The sequence below is a fragment of the Silurus aristotelis genome, assembly GCF_946808225.1.
Source record: "Silurus aristotelis genome assembly, chromosome: 2".
In the NCBI taxonomy this organism is placed as follows: domain Eukaryota; kingdom Metazoa; phylum Chordata; class Actinopteri; order Siluriformes; family Siluridae; genus Silurus; species Silurus aristotelis.
Window position 1 is genome coordinate 5,442,545 of NC_139575.1, and position 23,311 is coordinate 5,465,855.

General features: G+C 38.2%; 2 protein-coding genes across 8 annotated transcripts in view; one reads left to right on the forward strand and one right to left on the reverse strand.

Moving 5' to 3' along the window:
* Window positions 1–23,311, reverse strand: part of LOC310737846 (polymeric immunoglobulin receptor-like) — a 253,742-nt gene that overhangs the window by 140,536 nt on the left and 89,895 nt on the right. The window lies entirely within an intron of this gene.
* The window catches only part of LOC310737758 (obscurin-like), a 380,181-nt gene continuing 362,219 nt past the window's right edge, over window positions 5,350–23,311 (forward strand). Inside the window, exons 1-6 of the mRNA XM_083562347.1 lie at window positions 5,350–5,527; window positions 5,621–5,941; window positions 6,356–6,679; window positions 7,405–7,746; window positions 13,121–13,441; window positions 14,263–14,570. Coding sequence (XP_083418473.1) covers window positions 5,485–5,527; window positions 5,621–5,941; window positions 6,356–6,679; window positions 7,405–7,746; window positions 13,121–13,441; window positions 14,263–14,570 — 1,659 coding nt within the window. The 5' untranslated portion in view covers window positions 5,350–5,484. The remainder of the gene's footprint in view (window positions 5,528–5,620; window positions 5,942–6,355; window positions 6,680–7,404; window positions 7,747–13,120; window positions 13,442–14,262; window positions 14,571–23,311) is intronic.

A 23,311-nucleotide genomic window follows, 5' to 3' on the forward strand; every position in this document is an offset into this window, starting at 1 on the left:
CTTCACTGTGAGTATTAGAAATGTAACTGTAACAGTCTCTGGTGAATTCTGGTGTGGAGCAGAAGCAGCCTGGATATCTGATCATGAATACAGGGTTTATTTCACACAGATCAACGTAACACTTACTGCTGAGTTTGTAGAGACATGGAGACACACTGAATTAACACATTGTGTGAAGCATAGAGGCAGCACACATCCTAACAACCGCCTGTGATATTATTGGTAATTAGTAAATAGAACAATAATGGCAGTACAAATAGAGCAGTTATTTTTAGAACAAAGTTTATTACCACATGGAACTGAAGTGACGAGGCTGCTATTTTAATCTTCTGAATTCTGTGTTTCAAAATAAACTAATTTAAACCTTCACAATTATGCTGAAATTTTTGTATTATGCTCACAGTCTCTCACAGTTGTTTCTCCTTTTTTGTTGTTGTACACGTATATTTTTGCTTCACTTTTAATTCTTGTGATTAAACCTGTACTGCTGTAGTACCTGTAAATATCAGTGGTGTATCATTAATATGTTGAACACCAATGAATTAAAGCTTTGGTAATGGATACGATTTATTTCCATTTATTTGGTGTCATGAGTTCAGCTGTGAATCTGATTGGTACTTCAACACTGTAGAATTAACCTTGTTAAAGCTCCAGTGAATGTAAATTAAGAGATCATTTGTATAACTTGAGTCTTTGTTGGTGTTAAAGTTCTGCTTGATGTTTTATTTTATTAGAATAAGAGTTTATTGTTGTAAAATAAATGTTTTTAAGGGTTTCCCGTGTTGTTGTTGTTCAGTACATTATTGTTGAATTTGTTCTATCTACTATCCAGCATTGGTTATCCCTAATCTAAAAATTCTGTGGATCATCATCAAGCCTGTGTTTGTGCTGTAAGTGTGAGTTTGACAATAAAACAGCAAATGCTTTGTTTTACCAGATTCTTTCTGATTCAACTTTTTTTTCTTGCTGACACTACAATATGAAGTTATGAAGGGGAGGAATGTAAATCTGCAAGCAGGCAGAAAAATCTTAACGTTTGCAGATTTACTTTTAAGGTTTTGGACACTAATGAGAGAATCCTGCACTTCTGTTGACAGGAACTGCTTACTTGACCTGTGATTACTTGGTATTTTGACTGCTAATGCCACTAGAACGATGTAGAAATAAACAGAAGGCAGTGGTGGGAGACTCGCCTTCCTTTACTTTCAGTTCCACCAGTGTTAAAATGTCTTTACAATCTTTATCTACTCCACAGTAGTATGTCAGTGTCTTCTTCAGTGAGCTCCTTGATCATCACCATGAACTCTGCTGATTTAGTGTCATCTAACAGTGAGAATCTTCCTGAAGTTACTGACTTTCACAGCCCACACTGCGACGCAAAATACGCCGCTTTCAAATGTATCCACTTTGGATAGCATTTTCAAAAAGATACGTTTTTGTTGAGCGACAAAGCCGTCTCTGTGAGGACGGAAGGCCAAAACAGAGAAAAATATGCATTTTCAAATAAATACTGTGGCAGCGGGGGCGGGGCCGAGTGCCGGGTTGTGAATGGAGGGCAGGGCCGGGAGAAGATAGGCAGGAAATTGCCTCACCTGAAGCCTATCTAACCTCATGTGTTTTCTGTTGCAGTGATCAAAGGAGGCATTTAAGAAGGAGGGAGTGTGTGTGTGTGAATGTTTTTGCGTACGGGTGCCAGAGACCTGCGGCGTGAGCACAGTGCAGACAAACCCTCTGTAAAATCTAAATAAAGATGGCTGAATAGCCTTTACACCTGACCTGTTGTGGCGTTCCTCCTTCCCCACTGACACGCTCTCCCACAAATACATATTAGTGTGGACATGGCCACAGACAATAAACCAAGCGCAGGTTTCAAATAATCAGACAAGTTTTCAAAAATCACCAACAGTGTTGGGCAACGTTACTTTTAAAAGTAATGCATTACAATATTGAGTTACTCCCCAAAAAAGTAACTAATTACGTAATGCGTTATATTACTTTTGCGTTACTTTTGCGTTACTTGTTACTTGTATGTCTTTCACGCCTTACAGGTGTAATATAGATAATTTAAATAAGTTTTAAAGAAATAAGTTATATTAGGGCAAAAGACATGTCTTAATGATTTAAAATGTTTAATAACTTCTTAGGGAACAATAAGATGATCGACTAACTTTTGACCACAAGGCTGAACACTTTCCAGTCGCACTTCTGTACACTGCTTTTCAATCTGCCTTAGCCGTCAGGAATGTAACTATCGTTAGTGTATATAAGGTTTAGATTCATTCTGAACGCTTTTACAAAGTTCGCGCTTTTATCAGTGACCGTGGCAGTTTATCTTCCCACAAAGAGCAAACGAGCTGTGAGTTTGCTCTCTATCTCCGCTGTGATGGCATCGTACATGTCTCCCACAGAAAACTTTTATTCTGAGCAGTCTATAGAGCTGCAGTGGTATTTTATTTGAAGTGGTATTTTTTGCAGTTGACACGAGCTTTTCACCAACACATAATCTACACTTAACCATTATTCCCTTCTCCTTTTCCTCGACTATTTCAAAATAATAAGAATACTTCCATCACAGTAATGTAATCACTAGTTTGCCATCTCCGCTTCTGACCAGCTTCTGTTTCCCCAACACTGATCACCAACACCTCCCTTATCCATTTCCAAACCTTCAGGGAGTATAGAGTAGTATTACAAGTATAATATATAGTTATATTTAGTATATAGTATTATATAGTATACAGTATTCTATCACTAGGGAACATGGCCTCAGGAAGTGGGGGTGCTAATAGGTGCAAATAGGTGCACCCCCTATTGGCGAGAGAGAGATTTTTTTTTAAATGTAGTCCTATTAAAAATATTTTGCACAATTTATAAATTCCTTATGAATATTTTAGGAAACGATTTTGACACACGTAGGCTATTAAGTGTATTTTGGATTTTTATTTATTTATTTTGAGGCCTAATCAACACAGTTTCGGAAGTTACGTTAGTAACTAGGCTAGTGGTAACGTTAGCTGAGTAAAGAGGTTTCCCGCTCGTTCCATGCAGCGTATGATACATACATCTATGGCAGCAGCAGACTAGTAAATTTACATAGTCTAATGACAGAAACGAGAAGGAAATATGGCACAAAAACGGATTTTGGATTTTTTTGGAAAACCACTAGTGAAGAACTTTAGAACCGCAACCATGACAACGGAGTCTGTCCACCCGCCTCTGCCTGCAGTTGCACCGGCAGGCCCAGCCCCAGCACCCGCAACCCAACCTAGCGTGATTGGATTAGACGAGCCCTTCCAGCCAACATCCAGTTTCAAATTTCCTGCACGGCGTTGTGGTAATGAAACGTTCTCACGTTCTGTTGCACTGGCTTGGTTTGCTAGATGGCAGTGGCTGCATTATGTGGAAGAGACTGATCAGATTTTGTGTTTTGTTTGCCTGAAAGCAGTCGGTAAAAACCTCATACCTAGAGACAACAGACTACAGTTTGTGCTTGTTATTAATTAGACATATGATAATTGGTAAGGCGCGTGAAGTTCATTTGTAAAGCGCGTTTCACACGCGCGGGTGATTTTAGTTTGGCTTTCTCTGGCAGCGCGCAAACATAGCCTAAATGCCTTTCCCTTGTGGAAGATAAAATTAGCTCTTCATACCTTTTACAACAACATGAAGATATCAGAAAAAGAGATTGGTGGTCTCTTTCCTGCTCGTGTTCCACATCCCTCTCAAAGCGCAGAGCGGGAGGCTATAACGCGTCTTTGTGTGGAAATATAAAACTGTTTTTTTTTTTTTTTTAAATGGATTCAACTTTATTATATTATGTAAGTTACCAGTATTTACTGATAATTATTTCAATGCTTTACAGGCTTTAGTGTGTTGTTTCTTTTTTTAAATTTTTTTTATTTATTTCAAAACAACCCCCCAACCACCGCAACACCGCCGGTATTTGGTCCATTACCACCGCAGTGGTAAAAAAACTGCCATTGTCACAGCCCTATGTATTTATTTTAAAAATGTATTCCAAATAGGCTCATAGGTTTTTTGTGCAAAAAAATAAATAAAAAAAATTCACAGCACCCCCTGTTCAAAATTACTTCCAGTAATGCCCTGCTAGGGAACAAAATATACAAAAGATAATAAACAGCATGAACAACCCCATAATGAATATATCTGTGCAGTAAAATACAGACTGAATACTGCAGAATTATATTTTAAACATAGTGTTCAAAAGATATTTCTGGCTTTTACTTTATTTAATTTAATTTAATTCTAAAATGACATCACTGAAAAGTTTTTCCTCCCACACGTGCATTTCTTGTTTTCCTCCTGTGTTTCTCACATTATCCTCTAGATGGCAGAAGAAGCAACGAACCATTCATTCATTCATTCATTTTCTCCCGCTTATCCGTAATTCGGGTCGCGGGGGCAGCAGTCTAAGCAGGCCCCCGCCTTCGACTGCTGCCCAATCCTCACAGCACCGTCCCTTACGGTCCCTCCTGCAGGTGGTGAGCCCACGGGAAGGCGGCCCCACGTCACTCCGACGTCACGGACCTTGATATTTCCCTCGTAAGGGACCCCCGGAGCATAGAGGGTTAAGGGCCTTGCTCAAGGGCCCAAGAGTGGCAGCTTGGCGATACCGGGGCTTGAACCCCAGATCTTCCGATCTGCAACCCAGCGCCTTAACCGCTGGAGCCACCACTCCCCCTAAAAAAAATAGACATCTATATATTAAAAGCAAGGGGATATGGTGATCTCCAAGAAATTGAGATGATGCCACTCTTGTTTAAATATACTGGTATCCTTGTAAACTGATTGTTCTGAACCTAAACATGTATATTTTCATAGCCTAATGGAAGACTCATGGAAGGAATGTTGATGAGATGCATGAGAGGAGATCTTAAATGTGTGTGTTTATATAAGAAAACAAATATACAGTAACATGGAATCGTCCTTCGAGAGTCTGTGAGCTTACAGAAATGTTGCTGTAAAAAAGATGGACTCAAAACTTCAACATTTGTAAATATGTTGAATTTTTATTCCCAATCCAGCAATGGAAACTGCTATAGGTTTTGTGCTCTAGGGGGCAGTAGAAGTAGAATGTTACATTTAAAATGTAATATTATATTTATTATTATAAATATCTTCAGTAAAATGTATCCTGGAGCACTGAGAGGAAAAATATCTCAAATGGAGAAAGATGTTCACATGCAGAATGCTGATATTAAACACTCATACACCTTCATATGATCGTTTACATACTGGACCTGACCAGAGGCTCATAGTTCACACATTTAACACAGACACTTCCTGAAGAGCTCTTTGTCACACGTCTAAAGGGGGAAGTGGGTGTAGCATCACTTTTTGTTTGACACAGATGAAGACGCAGCATATTTAGGTTCAGAGCCAGTAACAGTGTGTAGCAGAACAGGAACTTTAGTATCGTTCTGAAGTGGATTTGGTGTTGAAATCTGTGAGTGTGACCTAAGGATGAAGATCCTCCTCCTCATCTTCACCTTCTGCCTGATCTCAGGTAAAGAAATACACTTTATAATAATCCTCACTATCAGCAGCAGTGTTACATTAGGAAAGGTTTTGCTCAGATGGATTTTTGTTGTTTTGTTAGATGGAGGAGCCTCTAAGGAAGTAACAGGATATTTAGGAGGAAGAGTCTTAATCAAGTGCAAGTATAAAACAGAATCTACACAAAACCTAAAATATTTCTGTAAGGATTCATCGTCAGGCTGTTCTGATCTAATAAAGACAGGAGATAAAAACATGTGGGTAACTTCAGGAAGATTCTCACTGTTTGATGACACCAAATCAGCAGAGTTCAGGGTGATGATCAGAGAGCTCACTGGAGAGGACACTGGGAAATACCACTGTGGAATTGGGAAAGCTTATGGGGGAGACACTTCCACACCAGTGACACTGAAGGTGCAGGAAGGTGAGTCTTCCACCACTGTTTTCTGTTTATTTTCACAAAGTTCTAATGTCATTAGCAGACCCTCAAAATGGCTGAGAAACCAATAAGCGCATTTTTATTATAACTCCTGACTGTAAATAAAATATCCAATTAAATCCAAAACAATCTTTTCACTTGCCCATTGAACTCACCTGTTTCCTTTTTACTCTCAATTATTTTCATGACTTTATTCCTGATGGTTCATGCCTTATCTTTACAATGTTTCATTGAAGGAAAAGCTCAACATCTAACCTCACTTTCACGCATAACCTACATGTTACAAACAAACTTAATTTAAAAGTTATGTATCTGTTTGTCATGTTTAAAGTCATGATAAAAAAAATATATATACCTTCACTTATTAAGCTTGTTGAACATATTTTAAACTATCAACAGGAAGCTCGGGGTCTAGAGAAGTGAGCGCATATACAGGAGGAAGAATCAACATCAAGTGCAGATATGAGGATAAATATAAAGACAAACCAAAATCTATCTGTAGGATCGGAACACAACAGTGGTGTTTTCCTTTAACAACAACAAAACTGATCAGTGAAATTACACATAATGGCAGATTCTCAATTTATGACAACAGAGGTGCAGGATTCTTCAATGTGTTTATTAGAGAACTGATTATGGAGGACACTGGAACATACTTGTTCACTGTTGCTGTGTCTGATGAAATTGAGTCCTCCACTGTAATAAATCTGACTGTAACAGAAGGTGAGTATCTATTTTATTATTATATTGCGTTTCATTAGGAAATAATGTGATCATATTTTTATGTATATTTACTATAATACATTAATTATCATTATTTAAGTGTCAGAGTAAAAAATAAAGCTAAATTAAGAAAAATGTATTCAGCTGTGATTCTTTTTATTGTATTTTGCTAAATACAGTTCATATTTAGTTCATCAGTTCATATTGATTTGGTGGTAGAAAATATTTCATCTATCCTAAAAAATACCGTTTATAATTTCTCCCTAATTACTACATTGACTGGAGATGATGGAATACAATTACCATATACATGCACGTGTAGTGGTATATAAAAACCTGGTTCCACAGTCCACCAAATTGTTTTGTGGCTGATAGAATATTGAAGAACAAACATTTAGTAGTATTGAAACAAATATGCTTAATCAGTTTGTAAAGAGATTATAACTATCTAAATGCTACAGTCATATTCAGATCCTTAAATGCATTTTTTCCTTTTCATTTTTGGGTTAATCAGACTTTAAAATATTATAACTTTAGTTATGTAAGATAATTATTCATCCATCCACCATCCACCCACCCACCCGGCCACACACCTATACATATTTCCAAACATATATCCAACATCAGTAAGCACTTTATCAGAAACAGTAGAAAATATTGAAATGAACTGTTGTTTTTCAAGGCCACCACACACATAAATTGATCTGATTGGTTGTGATTTGCAGATCTGTCCTATGAGAAGTCAATCAATAAGACTGTCCAAGTAGGAGAAGATTTAAACATCAGCTGTAAATACCCAGAATCCCTCAGGAATTATCCCAAGTTTCTCTGCAATAGGCATGCAGCTGCTGTATGTCCTTATAAAATATCTGTTACAGAAAGTAGAAAAGATGTAAATGTGGGGAAATTCTCCCTGTATGATGACAGAACAGAACAAATCTTCACTGTGAGTATTAGAAATTTAGCTAAAACAGTCTCTGGTGAATTCTGGTGTGGAGCAGAAGCAGCCTGGACATCTGATCTTGAATACAAGGTTTATTTCACACAGATCAACCTGACAGTTACTGGTGAGTTTGTAGAGACATGGAGACACACTGCATTAACTATTGTGACATTACAGAGTCTTTGTGTGAAGCATCGAGTCAGTGCACATCATAACCAACACTAGCCTGTGATATTATTGGTGATTAGTTAACAAAACAATAATGGTAGTATAAAAAGAGCAGATCTTTTTAGAAGGAAGTTTTTACCACATGGAACTGAATTAATGTAGCTGCTATTATCTGTTAACATTTAGAATTTTGTCCTTTTAGACTAAATGATGTAATGAGCAGATTTTATTAGCCTCATAATCTGTTATCTGGTCTTCCTCTGCTCGTGTGTATTTCACTTCACTTCCTTTGATTATCAGATGTATAAACAGCAGTCTGTACTTCTGACACAACAATAATGTAAACTGTATTGTGTTGCCTCCATACTGATATCAGTCATATACCAGATTCACTCACTTCATGTTTATTTTTAAACTAAACTTTTTTACTGCTTTAGATTCAAGTGTACCAGTGTCAAAACTGATGCCAACTAAACCTTCATCACCACTACCATTATCATCATCCTCATCATCATCACCACTATCCCTATCAACATCTTTCATCTCCTCCTTCCCATCTTTACCACCACCATCACCATCATCATCATCATTACCACCACCATCATCATCATCACCATCATCATCATCATTACTACCGCTTTTACCATCATCATCATTATTACCACCACTATCATCATTACTATCATCGTCATCATTACCATCACCATCATCATCATCATCATCATCATCATTACCACCACCATCACCATCATCTTCATCATCACCATCCCCATCATCACCATCATCATCACCTTCATCATCGCCACTATTCCTCTCAGCATCTTCCCTCTTCTCCTCCTTCTCCTCCTTCTCATCATCATCACCATCACCATCATCTAAACCAGCAGGTGAGTCTCCTCATGTGCACGTCAGACCCATAACTTTAATGAATCTGATCCCTTAAGAATGATCAGTATGTAGGTTAAAGTTTCTCTTCCATGATTTCCAGCTTCCACTGTGATCACGGTGTCTGTAATTCTGCTGCTGCTTCTGATTGGAATCATATTCCTCACTTTCACTGTTCAAAAGAGAAGCAGGATGCACGGTACATAAACTCAAACACATGATAAAATGCTTAATATAAACATGTATCATGTAATGCAGATGTAAATGCAACTAAAACAGCATTCATTAAATCCAGACAGAGAAATCGAAATAATAATAAAAACGTATTGTCAACACAGATCCAGTTCATGTAATATAGTTAAGTACAACACATACTTATTAATTATTTCCAACACCTTTTCCTACAGCAGTTTTACCTTGTCTTTTGGGAGTCTACCAGTTTAGCACTGACTTTTGGAGCAGTTTTTTATGCAAATGTGTTCTACTGTAGATCTGTTATATTGTGAGATAATCTCCTGCCACAGGCACCAAAAATACTTTCTATTGAAATACATAATTGGAAAGTTGTGTTCAGTGTAACGAAAAGAAAAAAAAGAAGGAAATTTGTGTCCTTGAACAAAAATAAAGAAATTAAATTTCATTACTATAATCACAAAATGCCATGAGACTGGGCTCCACTGTACAGTGCTGTTCAAACTGAAAATAACAGCATTATTAACTACTGATTAGGTGACGTTTTTTTCCCACCAGATTCTGTTGCCCAGAATTCTGTCCAAAACGCAGAAAGTGACCAAGCGGTAATTCTTTTTTTATGTTTATGAGTCTGTTCAGCTGCATACCTTATTTCCATTTAAGAAAATGGCAAATATATTTGTGTTTCTGTTGATCTCACAGGTACCTCTTGCTGTTTCTGATTATGAGGAGATTAAAGACACCAAGCGATGTTCTACCTCAGAAGCTGAGACTTCCACATTTTACTCAACTGCTCAAATAACCACAATCACTTCTCAACCTGTTTATGCAGAGATAGAGGTTCCTACAATTCCCTGTGATTCTGCAATTTATTCTACTGCTCAGCTACCCACAATCCCCTCTGAGCCTTCTCTAACAGTTTATGCAGAGATAGAGGGTCCTACAATCTCCTGTGATTCTGCAATTTATTCTACTGCTCAACTACCCACAAGCCCCTCTGATCAGGAAATCTACTTCACAGCTCAGTTACCCACAAGTCTCTCTGCTGAGAAATCTGTTGACGGTTTGACTCACGCAACAGTGAGTTCTCACTCCAATACCACCAGCTCTAATGATGCAGTTCCACAGATTAAGGAAGACGTCTCTACTGTCTACACTTCAGTCAGTCATGTGACTTCATCTGTTTAGATGAATCTGTTGGCTTCAGTCATGTGACACTGGAACTTTACTGTTTATTTCAGATGACTTTCTCTTTCTTCATCGTCTTTTTCATCCTCTGTCCCTCCCTCAAAACAATATTTTCAGCAATCAACATATGCAATGAAGACATTAATTATTTGTCATTCTTTAACATAATTACTACTTATAGTTTCCCATTGTTTGCACCCTAAACTAATTTCCATGGTATAACAAATCTAGAACTTATAATCTGAATCTCTGTCCCAAAAGAAATATGATGAGAGCAATTCATGTTTGTTCACATTTCTAGCCCTGAAGTGTCAGTTCTTTTGTGATGGAGTTCTGCCAGGTAACCAAAATCCTGCAGGCAAATCAGTCAGAGTCACTGGTTGAGTGGTTGATCCTGGTGGTTCTGTGCTTTTATAAAAGATTTCAGCAAATGGGTCTTTTAATTCTGTACTCTGTTAGGATTATAAACCAAGACTCCGTACTGCATGACCACATGACTTGGTCACATGTCTCTGATCACTCATACCTGAACTATATTGTCTTGTGGTAGTGAATGCATTTTTGTAACCCAGAACGCTTTAGGAGTAACAGGAAGGGAAAACTTTGGTCTGAGACACATGGGGTGACTCGCCACCAAGCAGACATAGAGAGTGGTTCTGACTGACCCTGTGGTAACCATCTTCCTCCTTCCCTGCACAATTGATGAAATCACTTTGCTTCCATGCTGTTCAGAGGATCAGAATCCGTTTCCCTGAATTGCAGAGGGCACCAGGAGAAAAACTCAGGTCTCACTACAGTCCATTCCACCATGGATGTTTAGCTGAAAGCACGATTTAGCCTGCATGGTCTGCTTAGATCATTTCTTCTTCCGTACTCTATGCAGAAAGCATCACTCACTCTTCTGCTTCCACCTTGAACTTGTTTCTTTCACAAGCTTTGCACTAGCTATCGCTCCTGTGGACCCACACAGAGAAGCAGACATCATCTATTTTTTTTTTTTCATGCCCTGTGCCATCCCTTGTGTGTTCGAAATGGGCTTAAAAGGGGGACTCTGTGCCGTACATTAAAGAGTGATTATGGCCCTGGACTATGAGTCCCTGTACTTGGCCACATGGTTACTGGTTAGAAAATTAGCAAGATACAAACAGATAAATAAAATTACTGGGTATGACATTATCTAATTTTTTTTAGGCCTCTTGCCCTACCTTGTGTGTTCAAACATTTTAGTGGGTTAATGGCCCTGGACTATGATTCCCTGTACTTGGTCACATGGTTTTTGATTAGAAAATTATCAACCAATAATCCAAATCCAAAAGTATTTTAGGACAGTTGGTGGAAAATTGTATTTTATTTAATTCTTATGATGACATCACTGAGGATTTTTCTTTTACCACACTTTATTTTGTGTTTAGTGTATCTGTTCCTCACTTGTTTTTTTGTCTGCACTCTTTGCACTCGGTTGCATGAGGCACTTCATGTGGCGAGGACACTTACTTTAGTCCTTAGCTCTGTGTTCAGTAACGTAGCTTTATGTTGTTTAATTTACCACCAGTTTTCTGGGGGAGTGTTGTCTTATTTCAGTGTGTACTGCATCAGCTATATATGGTTGAAATGACAATAAAAGTTTATTGACTCGATTTGACTTGACTGTTGTACATTTTCTATTTTCCTCCAGTGTTTCTCACATTATCCTCTAGATGGCAACAGAGGCAACAAACAATTCAAAATGGCCTCCTAACAAATTTACAGCTGGCAGGTGATTCCAGTTGTAGTGATATTTACACCTTTGACATCTTACAAATACAATTTAATAATAATATTATTTACAATGGCAATTATCTAGCAACCATTCTAAAGACATTAAAACAATTAGGACATTCTTTTGAATTATTATTTTTTTTTATATTTTTCTTTCATATGTTTATTGAGTCTATTCATGTATTTATGATTTTTATCAGTGAATTTAAGACGATCAAAAGAAGTAAAAAAAAAAAAAAAAAACATTTATAGAAGTTACTTCTTCTTTACAGGATCTTCAGGAAACGTCAGGAAATAATGCCACTTCCTGTTAAACATATCATGAACATTTCTTTCTACCTAAATTGTTTATTTAATATTATTTTTTTAATAAAATAATGTATAGGTCAAAAAATGCAATTTTAAATGAGGTGCTGTTTTTTCATGTTCTTTCATTTGTGGGTTTTTTTTATAAAATTGTTTATTTTTTGTTGTTGTTTTAAATGACACTACCGATTTTACAAATGTCTTTTGGGTTTACGTGTTTGTAAATGATATAATTGGAAAAATATCATGACAAATAAATGACATTATAATTGTAGAATCGCCCTGCAAGCGTCTGCATGTGAACTGAGAGTGATGCTGCTGTGAAGAAGCTGAACATAAAATTTGATTGTGTGAATATGTAGAGGTGTTATTCCCAAAACAGCAACAGTCACTGCTATATGTTTTGTGCTCTAGAGGGCAGTAGAGGCTTTCTGGCATTAGAGCAGTACACACTGGCATGGAGTATTAATTATCCTCAGTGAAGTTAAACCTGGAGCACTGAGAGGAAAAATAACTCACATGGAGAAAGATGTTCACATGCAGAATGCAGATATTAAACACTCCTACACCTTCATATGAGTGTTTACACACTGGAACTGATCAGAGGCTCATGCTGTGTCAGAAATGTTAAATGTTTGGAATAATGCTTATGTAGTTCACACATATTTCACACACTTCCTGAACAGCTCTTTCTCACACAGCTAAAAGGGGAAATGGGCGCAGCTTTAGTTTCCAGTAAAGACTCTGTTAAAAATCAGCATATTCACAGACCAGGACAGAGACAGTAACAGTGTGTAGCAGAACAGGAGCATTAAAATCTTTTTGAAGTGGAGTTGGTGTGGAGATCTGTAAGTGTGAACTCAGGATGAAGATCCTCCTCCTCATCTTTACCTTCTGCCTAATCTCAGGTAAGGAAATGCACTTTATAATAATCCCCACTATTTGCAGCAGTGTTACATGAAGGAAAGTTTTGCTCAGATGGATATTTGGTGTTTTGTTAGATGGAGGAGACTCCAAGGAAGTAACAGGATATTCAGGAGGTGGAGTCCTTATCAAGTGCAAGTATGATACAGAATACACACAAAACCTAAAATATTTCTGTAAGGGTTCATGGCCAGGCTGTTCTGATCTAATAAAGACAGGCGATAAAAACATGTGGGTAACTTCAGGAAGATTCTCACTGTTTGATGACACCAAATCAGCAGAGTTCTGGGTGATGATCAGAGAGATCACTGTAGAGGACACTGGGACGTATCAGTGTGGAGTTGAAATATCTCGGGGAAAGGACATTTACACACCAGTGGAACTAAAAGTAAAGGAAGGTGAGTCTCCAGCCACTGCCTTCTGTTTATCTTCACAAAGCTCTAGTGTCATTAGCAGACACAAGACCAAGTAATCACACTTCAGTTCGCTGTATTTTTTTTCTGTATTTTATAATAGTTACAATATTGGATTTTATTCTGTATTGATAAAACCAAGTAATGCATCTTAACTTCAATTTCTGACTATCATTCAACTGTCCAGTTAAATCCAAAACATTCTCTGCTTACTGAACTTACCTGTGTCCTATTAAACATTTTTACCTTCAGTTAATAGATTTTAATTCATTCACATTTAATCATTTATGATTCTGATCCCATCCATTATTTGTTGAGTTTTTCCCACAAGTTTTTTTATATTTGTTTCTCTTTTGATGTCTTTTTGTTATTTTCTTGCCCATGAGTTTGTCTACTGATTTAGAATGATAATAAATGTTTAATGTTTTGTTCTTCTTCTAACCTCATCCTTAACCCAAACCTTTTTTTTTTTTTTTTTTTAAACAATGTTTAAGATCATAAAAACTAGAGAACAATAAAAAAAAAAAAAGTAACTGGAACTAAAGCAAGCGTGGAGCTGAAGATTTATTTCACACAGATCAGCCATGTAAGAGACACAGAAACCTGTACTTGTGACTATTGATTTGTGAAAGTTATATTCTGGGTCACCAGATCACTAAATTTAGAACCAAACAAAAGAGAAATACATTTCAGATTAAAAACATCTGTAGCTTCCCTAACCTTCAGAAACAGTAGAAAATATTGAAATGTACTGTTTTCCAAGGCCACCACACAAATAAATTGATTTGATTGGTTGTGAATTGCAGATCTGTCCTATGAGAAGTCCATCAGTAAGACTGTCCAAGCAGGAGAAGATTTAAACATCAACTGTAAATACCCAGAATCCCTCAGGAATTATCCCAAGTTTCTCTGCAATAGGCATGCAGCTGCTGTATGTCCTTATAAAATATCTGTTACAGAAAGTAGAAAAGATGTAAATGTGGGGAAATTCTCCCTGTATGATGACAGAACAGAACAAATCTTCACTGTGAGTTTTAGAAATGTAGCTAAAACAGACTCTGGTGTATTCTGGTGTGGAGCTGAAGCAGCCTGGACATCTGATCATGGATACAAGGTTTATTTCACACAGATCAACCTGATAGTTACTGGTGAGTTTGTTGAGACACAGAGACACACTGCATTAACTATTGAGACATTAGCGAGACTTTATGTGAGGCATAAAAAAGTGCACATCCTAACCAGGACTAGCCTGTGATATTTTGGTGATTATAATCAATGGCGTTACAAATTGAGCAGTTATTTCTAGAAAGAAATTCTAGAACTGATGTAGCTGCTATTCTGACTCCTCCTGCAGATTTTTTTATTAGGCTCAGAGTCTGTTTTCTGTTTTTGATGTGCACATGTATATTTACTTCACTTCCTGAGATTATGAAATGTATAAGGAGCAGTCAGTATTACACTTGTACTAAGTGTAATATTTAGTACTAAGTGTAACCTGTATTGTTTTTAATCTGTACTGTTATATACTAGATTCACTCACTTCATGCCATTCATGATTGAACTAACCTTACAGATCCACATGTTCCAGTTTCTACCCCGAAATCAACTCAACCATCACCATCATCACCATTATCAGCATTATCACTACCATCATCATCTTCATCATCATCATCAACTGAGCCTCCTTCAGCCTCTGCTCCTTTAGCAGGTGATTCTGCTCAGATGCACATCACACCCATACTATAACTACATGACTTTGATGAATCTGATCCCTTATGAATGATCAGGATGTGTGTTAAATTGACTGTTTCACTTCCAGGATTTCCAACTTCCACTGTGATCACCGTGTCTGTAATTCTGCTGCTTCTTCTGATTTGACCATGTTTCTCTATTTTACTTTTCAAAAGAGACGCAAGATGCAAGGTACCCTTACTTAAACAAACCACCTGATCAAATATTATTCAAATACATGTGTGTTGATGCACTGCAATACGAAGAGGTTTAATGAAATTTAATTCTCAATAAGCACATGTTTTAGTCGTTAGCTTTGATTTCTGTTATGTAGCTCTATGTTGTGTGATGTAACTCTATGTTGTTTTTTGTAGCACCAGAATTCTGGGGAAACATTGTCTCACTTCACTGTGTACTGTGTCAGCTATATATATATATATATATATATATATATATATATATATATGGTTGAAATTACAATAAAAGCTTCTCGAATGTGTTTAGCTATTTCTTTAAAGAAATACAACCCTACAGCCCAAAAATTTGGAAAAATCATAAAATGTCAATAAAAACAAAATGCAATGATTTGCTAATCAATACAGCAATATTTTATGCACAAAGGAATTTTTTAACTGAGAAAGATAACAAGCTGTATATGTCTGGAAACTGAATAGCAATTGCTACAGTTTTGGGAGAGGAATGTTGTCCCAAGATTCTATCTACAACAGTCCTGGGTCTTCTTTGTCATATTTCCTGTTTAATGATGCACTAAATGCTTTGAAATGAAGAAATTCTGGAATGCAGGGAGGTCATTTCAGCACACAGAATCTTATTTTTTGAAGATATGCTGCAGTAATGAATGCAGTATGTGGTTTTGTGGTCTGTCTTGCTCAAATATGCATAGCCTTTCCTGAAAAAGACATTGGATGGAGGCATTTGTTGCTCTAAAACCTGTATATACCTTTTAGCATTGATGGTGCCTTTCCAGATATGTAAGCAATAATGCACCCCTATATCATCAGCCATGCATGCTTTTAAAATGAGCACAGAAAACAAGCTGGGTGGTCCCTATAATAGGAAATCTACTCCACAGCTCATGTTTGACTCAAGGTTTTTCTTATGCAACAGTGAGTTTTCACTCCAATGCCACCAGCTCTAATGATGCAGTTACATAGTTTAAGGAAGATGTTTAATGTGTATATGCTTCAGTCACATGACTTCATCTTCTTAACCATTTGCAATCACATCTTATTATTATTTTGCTTATTCTTTAACAAAAATATTTTCCTAGTTTCCCATAGTTTGCACACTTATCTAAATTCCATGGTCAAATCTAGAAATGCTTGGTTTCTTCTTTATGGAATTTACTAAAAGCAGTTCAAGCTGAAATGTTTTAATCGGTAGGTGATTGGGTCCTGTCAGGCAGGCAGAATCCTGTAAACAATGTTAAGTATTAGCCACTGGTTGAATGGTTGATCTTAGTGGTTTTATGATGATGTTTCTGTACAGTGGGCCTTTCAACTTTGTGTTCTGTCAGGATTATGATGCTAAACTATGATTTCCATCAGCCAATTCTACATGTTACTGTTACATGTACATGTTACTGATCATTCACCTAATTAAAGATATTACATTGACTTGATATTAACTGTATATAACATCTGTTTTACAGCATTATTAAAGTTTGTCTTTCCTGGTTGCTGTTGTCTATAACCGGTTTTACCTTCTTGCTCAGGTTATGTTTTTATGTTCCTGTTTTGTTACCTGGTGTTTTGTTTTTGTTTATGAAAAGCTTTTTTATATTTGCAGTTTCAATAAAAGCATCCATTCTCTGCTTCTTACATGGCTGGTTCTTGTATTTATGTGATCTATAACACATATTCTGATGACCTCTAGTGAATTTTTATGTTTTTTATTGACCAGGAAGTTATAATAAGTGTCGGAGCACATGGAAAAGATTGTTACAGCTGCAATAGTCTTTTTTGTTTGTTTTATAAGCTCAACAAGAGTTTCTATTAAAGGAAGCTAAGAAGATACGTATATCCTGACTTACTATATTTAATGAGATTGGAGGGCAGTACAGACATGTAACCTGGAGATATTATTCATTTGTATTTTTTTAAAAAGCCCATCCCTGTCTATTAAAATTTATTTTACTTGCTAAATGATGTAAAAATATTGAGGGGTTTATGTTGTTTTTCATTTTTTTAGACATCAAATTCAAAATCAACTTATCTTTTTCTTGAAATAGTATACTTTTTTACCATTTTATATTTTACTTTTATAACTTTTTTTGGAATTAGGGATGCTAAAGTGCATTATTTTTGTGTTGCTCTGGCTTCTTTACTTAAAATCATAAAAGGTTTTATTTTTTATGAAGTTATTATTTTGCTCTACAGACAATTATGCATTTTTTCTCTAATGTTTTTGTTTACACATGATTCTGACAATTCAATGTCCCTGCCAAATAGTATGAAATCATCAGGAGACGTCTACATCTACTTCCCTTGAAAAATGTAGCAAAACTTCTCCTAAGCATACTAAGTTATGTTAATGCTTCTCTATACACTTCTTTTTATTGAGAAATTGACTCAGGAAAGTATGTATTATTTATTTGCTTTATTCATTGCATTTTTAATAGATAACTGATGTACTACTACTGAGTTACCAATGCTGCACTGTTCAGTGTTGATCTTATCACCTAGATCAGTGGTCTCCAACCTTTTTTGCGGACGGACCAGTTTAATGTCAGACAATATTTTCACGGACCGGCCTTTAATGTGTGACAGATAAATACAACAAAATAAAATGATACGAGCGGCATAACAACTGGAATTTTCTAAATATAAAAATAAATGTGGTGTTGTGTTGTCCATTGTGTTGTTTTTTGTTCATTTTGCTAGCTTGGGGTTTCAACTTAGCAGGAATGTGTGCTACTGGCCAAAGCAGCCCCTTTAAGAAGGTAGCAGATGGAGGTAAGACATGTGACCGAGTCATCTTGACATGAATCAAGAGTGCGTTATAGACAGATGTGGCGGAGAGAATCCGACAATTTTTCAAAATAAAACATTGTTTAGATTCAGATAATAAATAAAACGGAAATAATGTAAGTTATGTATTCTTTATTTACAACCCAGTCATTAGGGAGGCACAAGCCAGTGCACTCTTAGTGCCGGTCCCAAGCCGGGGTAAATGGGGAGGGTTGCGTTAGGAAGGGCATCCAGCGTAAAACGTGCCAAATCAAATATGCGGATCACAAATGAGAATTTCATACCGGATCGGTCGAGGCCCGGGTAAACAACGACCGCCACAGGTATCGTTAGCCGACAGGGTACCGGTGGAAATTGGGCTACTGTTGGCCGAAGGAGGAGAAGGAGAGGAGGAAGACGTCTACAGAGACGGCAGGAAAAGAAGCAGTGTAGGAGAGTAGAGGTTCGGGTTGGTACTTTAAATGTTGGTACTATGACGGGTAAAGGGAGAGAGATAGCTGATATGATGGAGAGGAGAAAGGTAGATATGCTGTGTGTTCAGAAGACCAAATGGAAAGGGAGTAAGGCCAGGAACATTGGAGGTGGGTTTAAACTGTTTTATCATGGTGTGGATGGAAAGAGAAATGGTGTAGGGGTGATTCTGAAGGAAGAGTACAGTAAGAGTGTAGTTTTGGTGAAGAGAGTTTCTGATAGGGTGATGATCGTGAAGGTGGAGGTTGAAGGGATGATGATAAATGTCATCAGTGCCTATGCTCCACAAGTTGGCTGTGAGATGGAGGAGAAGGAAAGATTCTGGAGTGAATTAGATGAAGTGGTAGATGGTGTACCTAGGAAAGAACGATTGGTGATTGGGGCAGACTTTAATGGGCATGTAGGTGAAGGGAACAGAGGTGATGAGGAGGTGATGGGTAGGTATGGTTTTAAGGAGAGGAATGTGGAAGGGCAGATGGTGGTAGATTTTGCTAAAAGGATGAAAATGGCAGTGGTGAACACGTATTTTAAGAAGAAGGAGGATCATAGGGTGACGAATAAGAGTGGAGGAAGGTGCACACAGGTGGATTATGTTCTGTGTAGGAGATGCAACCTGAAGGAGATTGGAGACTGTAAGGTGTTGGCGGGGGACAGTGTAGCTAGACAGCATCGGATGGTGGTCTGTAGGATGGTTTTGGAGGCGAAGAAGAAGAGGAGGAAAGTAAGGATTGAAAGAAGAATAAGATGGTGGAAACTGAAGAAGGAAGAGTGTAGTGTGAGGTTCAGGGAAGAGGTCAGACAGGGGCTTGGTGGTGGTGAAGAGGTGCCGGATGATTGGGCAACTACTGCAGGAGTGATGAGGGAGGCAGCTAGAAAAGTACTTGGTGTGACATCTGGAAATAGAAAGCAAGACAAGGAGACATGGTGGTGGAATGAGGAAGTGCAGGAGAGCATTAGGGGAAAGAGGTTGGCAAAACAGAAGTGGGATCGACAGAGTGATGAGAAAAGTAGGCAGGAGTACAAGGAGATGCGGCAGCAGGTAAAAAGGGATGTGGCGAAAGCCAAGGAAAAGGCATATGAGGAGCTGTATAAGAGGTTGGACACTAAGGAAGGAGAAAAGGATTTATACCGATTGGCCAGGCAGAGGGACCGAGCTGGGAAGGATGTACTGCAAGTTAGAGCAATAAAGGATGGAGAGGGAAATGTGTTGACTAATGAGGAGAGTGTGTTAAGAAGATGGAGGGAGTATTTTGAGCAGCTGATGAATGAGGAAAATCAGAGAGAGAGAAGGTTGGAGGATGTGGAGTTGGTGAAGCAGGATGTAGATAGGATTAGTAAGGAGGAAGTGAGAGCAGCGATTAAGAGGATGAAGAATGGAAAGTCGGTTGGACCAGATGACATACCGGTAGAAGCGTGGAGATGTTTAGGAGAGATGGCAGTGGAGTTTTTAACCAGATTGTTCAACAGGATTCTGGAAGGGGAGAGGATGCCTGAGGAATGGAGAAGGAGTGTGCTGGTACCGATCTTTTAGCATAAGGGAGATGTGCAGACCTGCAGTAACTACAGGGGAATTAAGATGATCAGTCACACCATGAAGTTATGGGAAAGAGTAGTGGAAGCCAGGCTGAGAGAAGAGGTGACCATCTGTGAGCAACAGTTTGGTTTCATGCCGAGGAAGAGCACCACAGATGCCTTATTTGCTTTGAGGATGTTGATGGAGAAGTATAGAGAAGGACAGAAGGAGCTGCATTGTGTATTTGTGGATTTAGAGAAAGCGTACGACAGGGTGCCGAGAGAGGAGTTGTGGTATTGTATGAGGAAGTCAGGTGTGTCAGAGAAGTATGTGAGGGTGGTGCAGGACATGTATGAGGACAGTGTGACGGCAGTGAAGTGTGCAGTAGGTACGACAGACTGGTTCAGGGTGAAGGTTGGACTGCATCAAGGATCGGCCCTGAGCCCTTTCCTGTTTGCAGTGGTGATGGACAGGTTGACGGACGAGGTCAGACAGGAGTCTCCCTGGACTATGATGTTTGCAGATGATATTGTGATTTGTGGTGAGAGTAGAGAGCAGGTTGAGAAGAGCCTGGAGAGGTGGAAATATGCGCTTGAGAGAAGGGGAATGAAAGTCAGTAGGAGTAAGACAGAGTACATGTGTGTGAATGAGAGGGAGGGCAGTGGAGTGATGCGGTTGCAGGGAGAAGAGGTGGAGAAGGTGGAGGAGTTCAGGTACCTGGGGTCAACAGTGCAAAGTAATGGAGAGTGTGTTAGAGAAGTAAAGAAAAGAGTGCAGGCAGGGTGGAGTGGGTGGAGAAGAGTGACAGGAGTGATTTGTGATAGTAGGGTATCTGCAAGAATGAAAGGGAAAGTTTATAGGACTGTGGTGAGACCTGCGATGTTGTATGGATTAGAGACAGTGGCATTGAGTAAAAGACAGGAGGTGGAGCTGGAGGTAGCAGAGCTGAAGATGTTAAGGTTTTCGTTGGGAGTGACGAGGATGGACAAGATTAGAAATGAGTTTATTAGAGGGACAGCACATGTAGGATGTTTTGGTGACAAGGTGAGGGAGGCGAGATTGAGATGGTTTGGACATGTGCAGAGAAGGGACATGAATTATATTGGTAGAAAAATGCTGAAGATGGAGCCACCAGGTAGGAGGAAAAGAGGAAGGCCAAGGAGGAGGTTCATGGATGTGGTGAGGGAAGACATGCAGGTAGTTGGTGTGAAAGAGGCAGATGTAGAGGACAGGGTGGTATGGAGACGGATGATCCGCTGTGGCGACCCCTAATGGGAGCAGCCAAAAGAAGAAGAAGAAGATGTATTCTTTATTTACGTAAAAGACTTTTCAAAGTGCACATTGTGTCATTTATATGTAACAGAGAAGGTAGTAACTTTATTAAAATGATTGCATAATCCTTTTTATATGTTCAAAAATAAATAATGTGACTCTGGATGGGAGTATTGATCCTTAGACTAAAATCAACTTTACCTTTCCCAATCTGTTACACACCTTCTGCTCTAGAGGACAATAGAGGCTGTCTGTCATACCTTTGTATGATTGTTTACACACTGGAATTGACTAGAAGCTCATTTTTGTGTCTGACATTTGAAAGAATTTTGCATTTACATATATTTCATACACAAGTCAAGTCAAGTCAAGTCAAGGTTATTTGTATAGCGCTTTTCACAACAGACATTGTCTCAAAGCAGCTTTACAGAAAACAACAGTGAAGGTGAATGGTGTGCGTTTGTCCCTGATGAGCAAGCCGTGGCGACAGTGGCAAGGAAAAACTCCCTTAGATGATATGAGGAAGAAACCTTGAGAGGAACCAGACTCAAAGGGGAACCCATCCTCATATGGGTGACATCAAGAGTTTGGTCATAAATCTTTCAACAATACAGAACAATTTGTGATCATCATAGATCCAGCATCAGCTTCTCCATGCCAGGGCCTTTAAACACTCGGCATCTACTTCTCCATGATCATCCATAGGTCCATAATCTTCACGAGGTGGGACGTGACTGGAGCTGGCCAAACCTCAGGATGCCTCGGGATGGGGAGAGAAAGAGAAGCAGTGGAGAGGAATTAGCGTAGCTGCTGTTCATGATATTAACAGCACAAGTTGATAATGTGCATGTAATCATATATTCTGGAGCACAAGGTTGTGATGTGATGTGTGTGATGTGTGTTATGTGTAGGCTTTGCTAAAAAGATATGTTTTTAATCTACACTTAAACTGGGAGAGTGTATCTGAACCCCGAACACTGTCAGGAAGACTATTCCAGAGTTTAGGAGCTAAATGTGAAAATGCTCTACCACCTTTAGTGGACTTTGCTATTCTAGGAACTACTAGAAGCCCAGAGTTTTGAGATCTCAGGGAGCGTGACGGATTGTAGCGTGTTAAAAGACTGGATAGATACATGGGAGCCAAACCATTTAGTGCCTTATAAGTGAGTAGCAGTAGTTTGTAGTCTATTCGAAACTTAACAGGAAGCCAATGTAGGGACGATAAGATTGGGGTTATATGATCGTATTTTCTTGACCTAGTAAGAACTCTTGCTGCGGCATTCTGAACTAACTGAAGCTTGTTTATTAATGATGCAGGACATCCACCTAGTAATGCATTACAGTAGTCTATTCTAGAGGTCATAAACGCATGGACGAGCTTCTCTGCATCAGATATAGATAACATATTTCTTAGCTTAGAAATATTTCTAAGGTGAAAGAAGGCTGTTTTTGTAACTTGATTGATGTGATTATTAAAAGATAAGTTGCTGTCTAAAGCAGTCTAAAGTAATGCATTACTTTTAAAAGTAACTTTGCCCAACACTGCTGATGAACACCTTCACTGAATCCTGAGGATTTCCTCAGCTCAGAGCCTAAACCCCAGAAATGATGCATCTAAGAAGAGATTCAGGAATCTGACTTCAACCAATGTGCATCAGAGTAAATCAGAGTGTAAAAACTGAGCTTGAATGAATGTTGTCTTTGTGCACTTTTTCTACTCCAAGGCATAAACTTTTAATGGTTGAATGATTGCTTTTTTTTATTAAAGGAAATTATTATTATTTTTGGTTGTTTTGTTGTTGCCCTGTGAAAAAATGTTTTACAATAAAAAGGAATTCAAAAAGCTTTAGATAGAGAGAGAGAGAGAGAGAGAGAGAG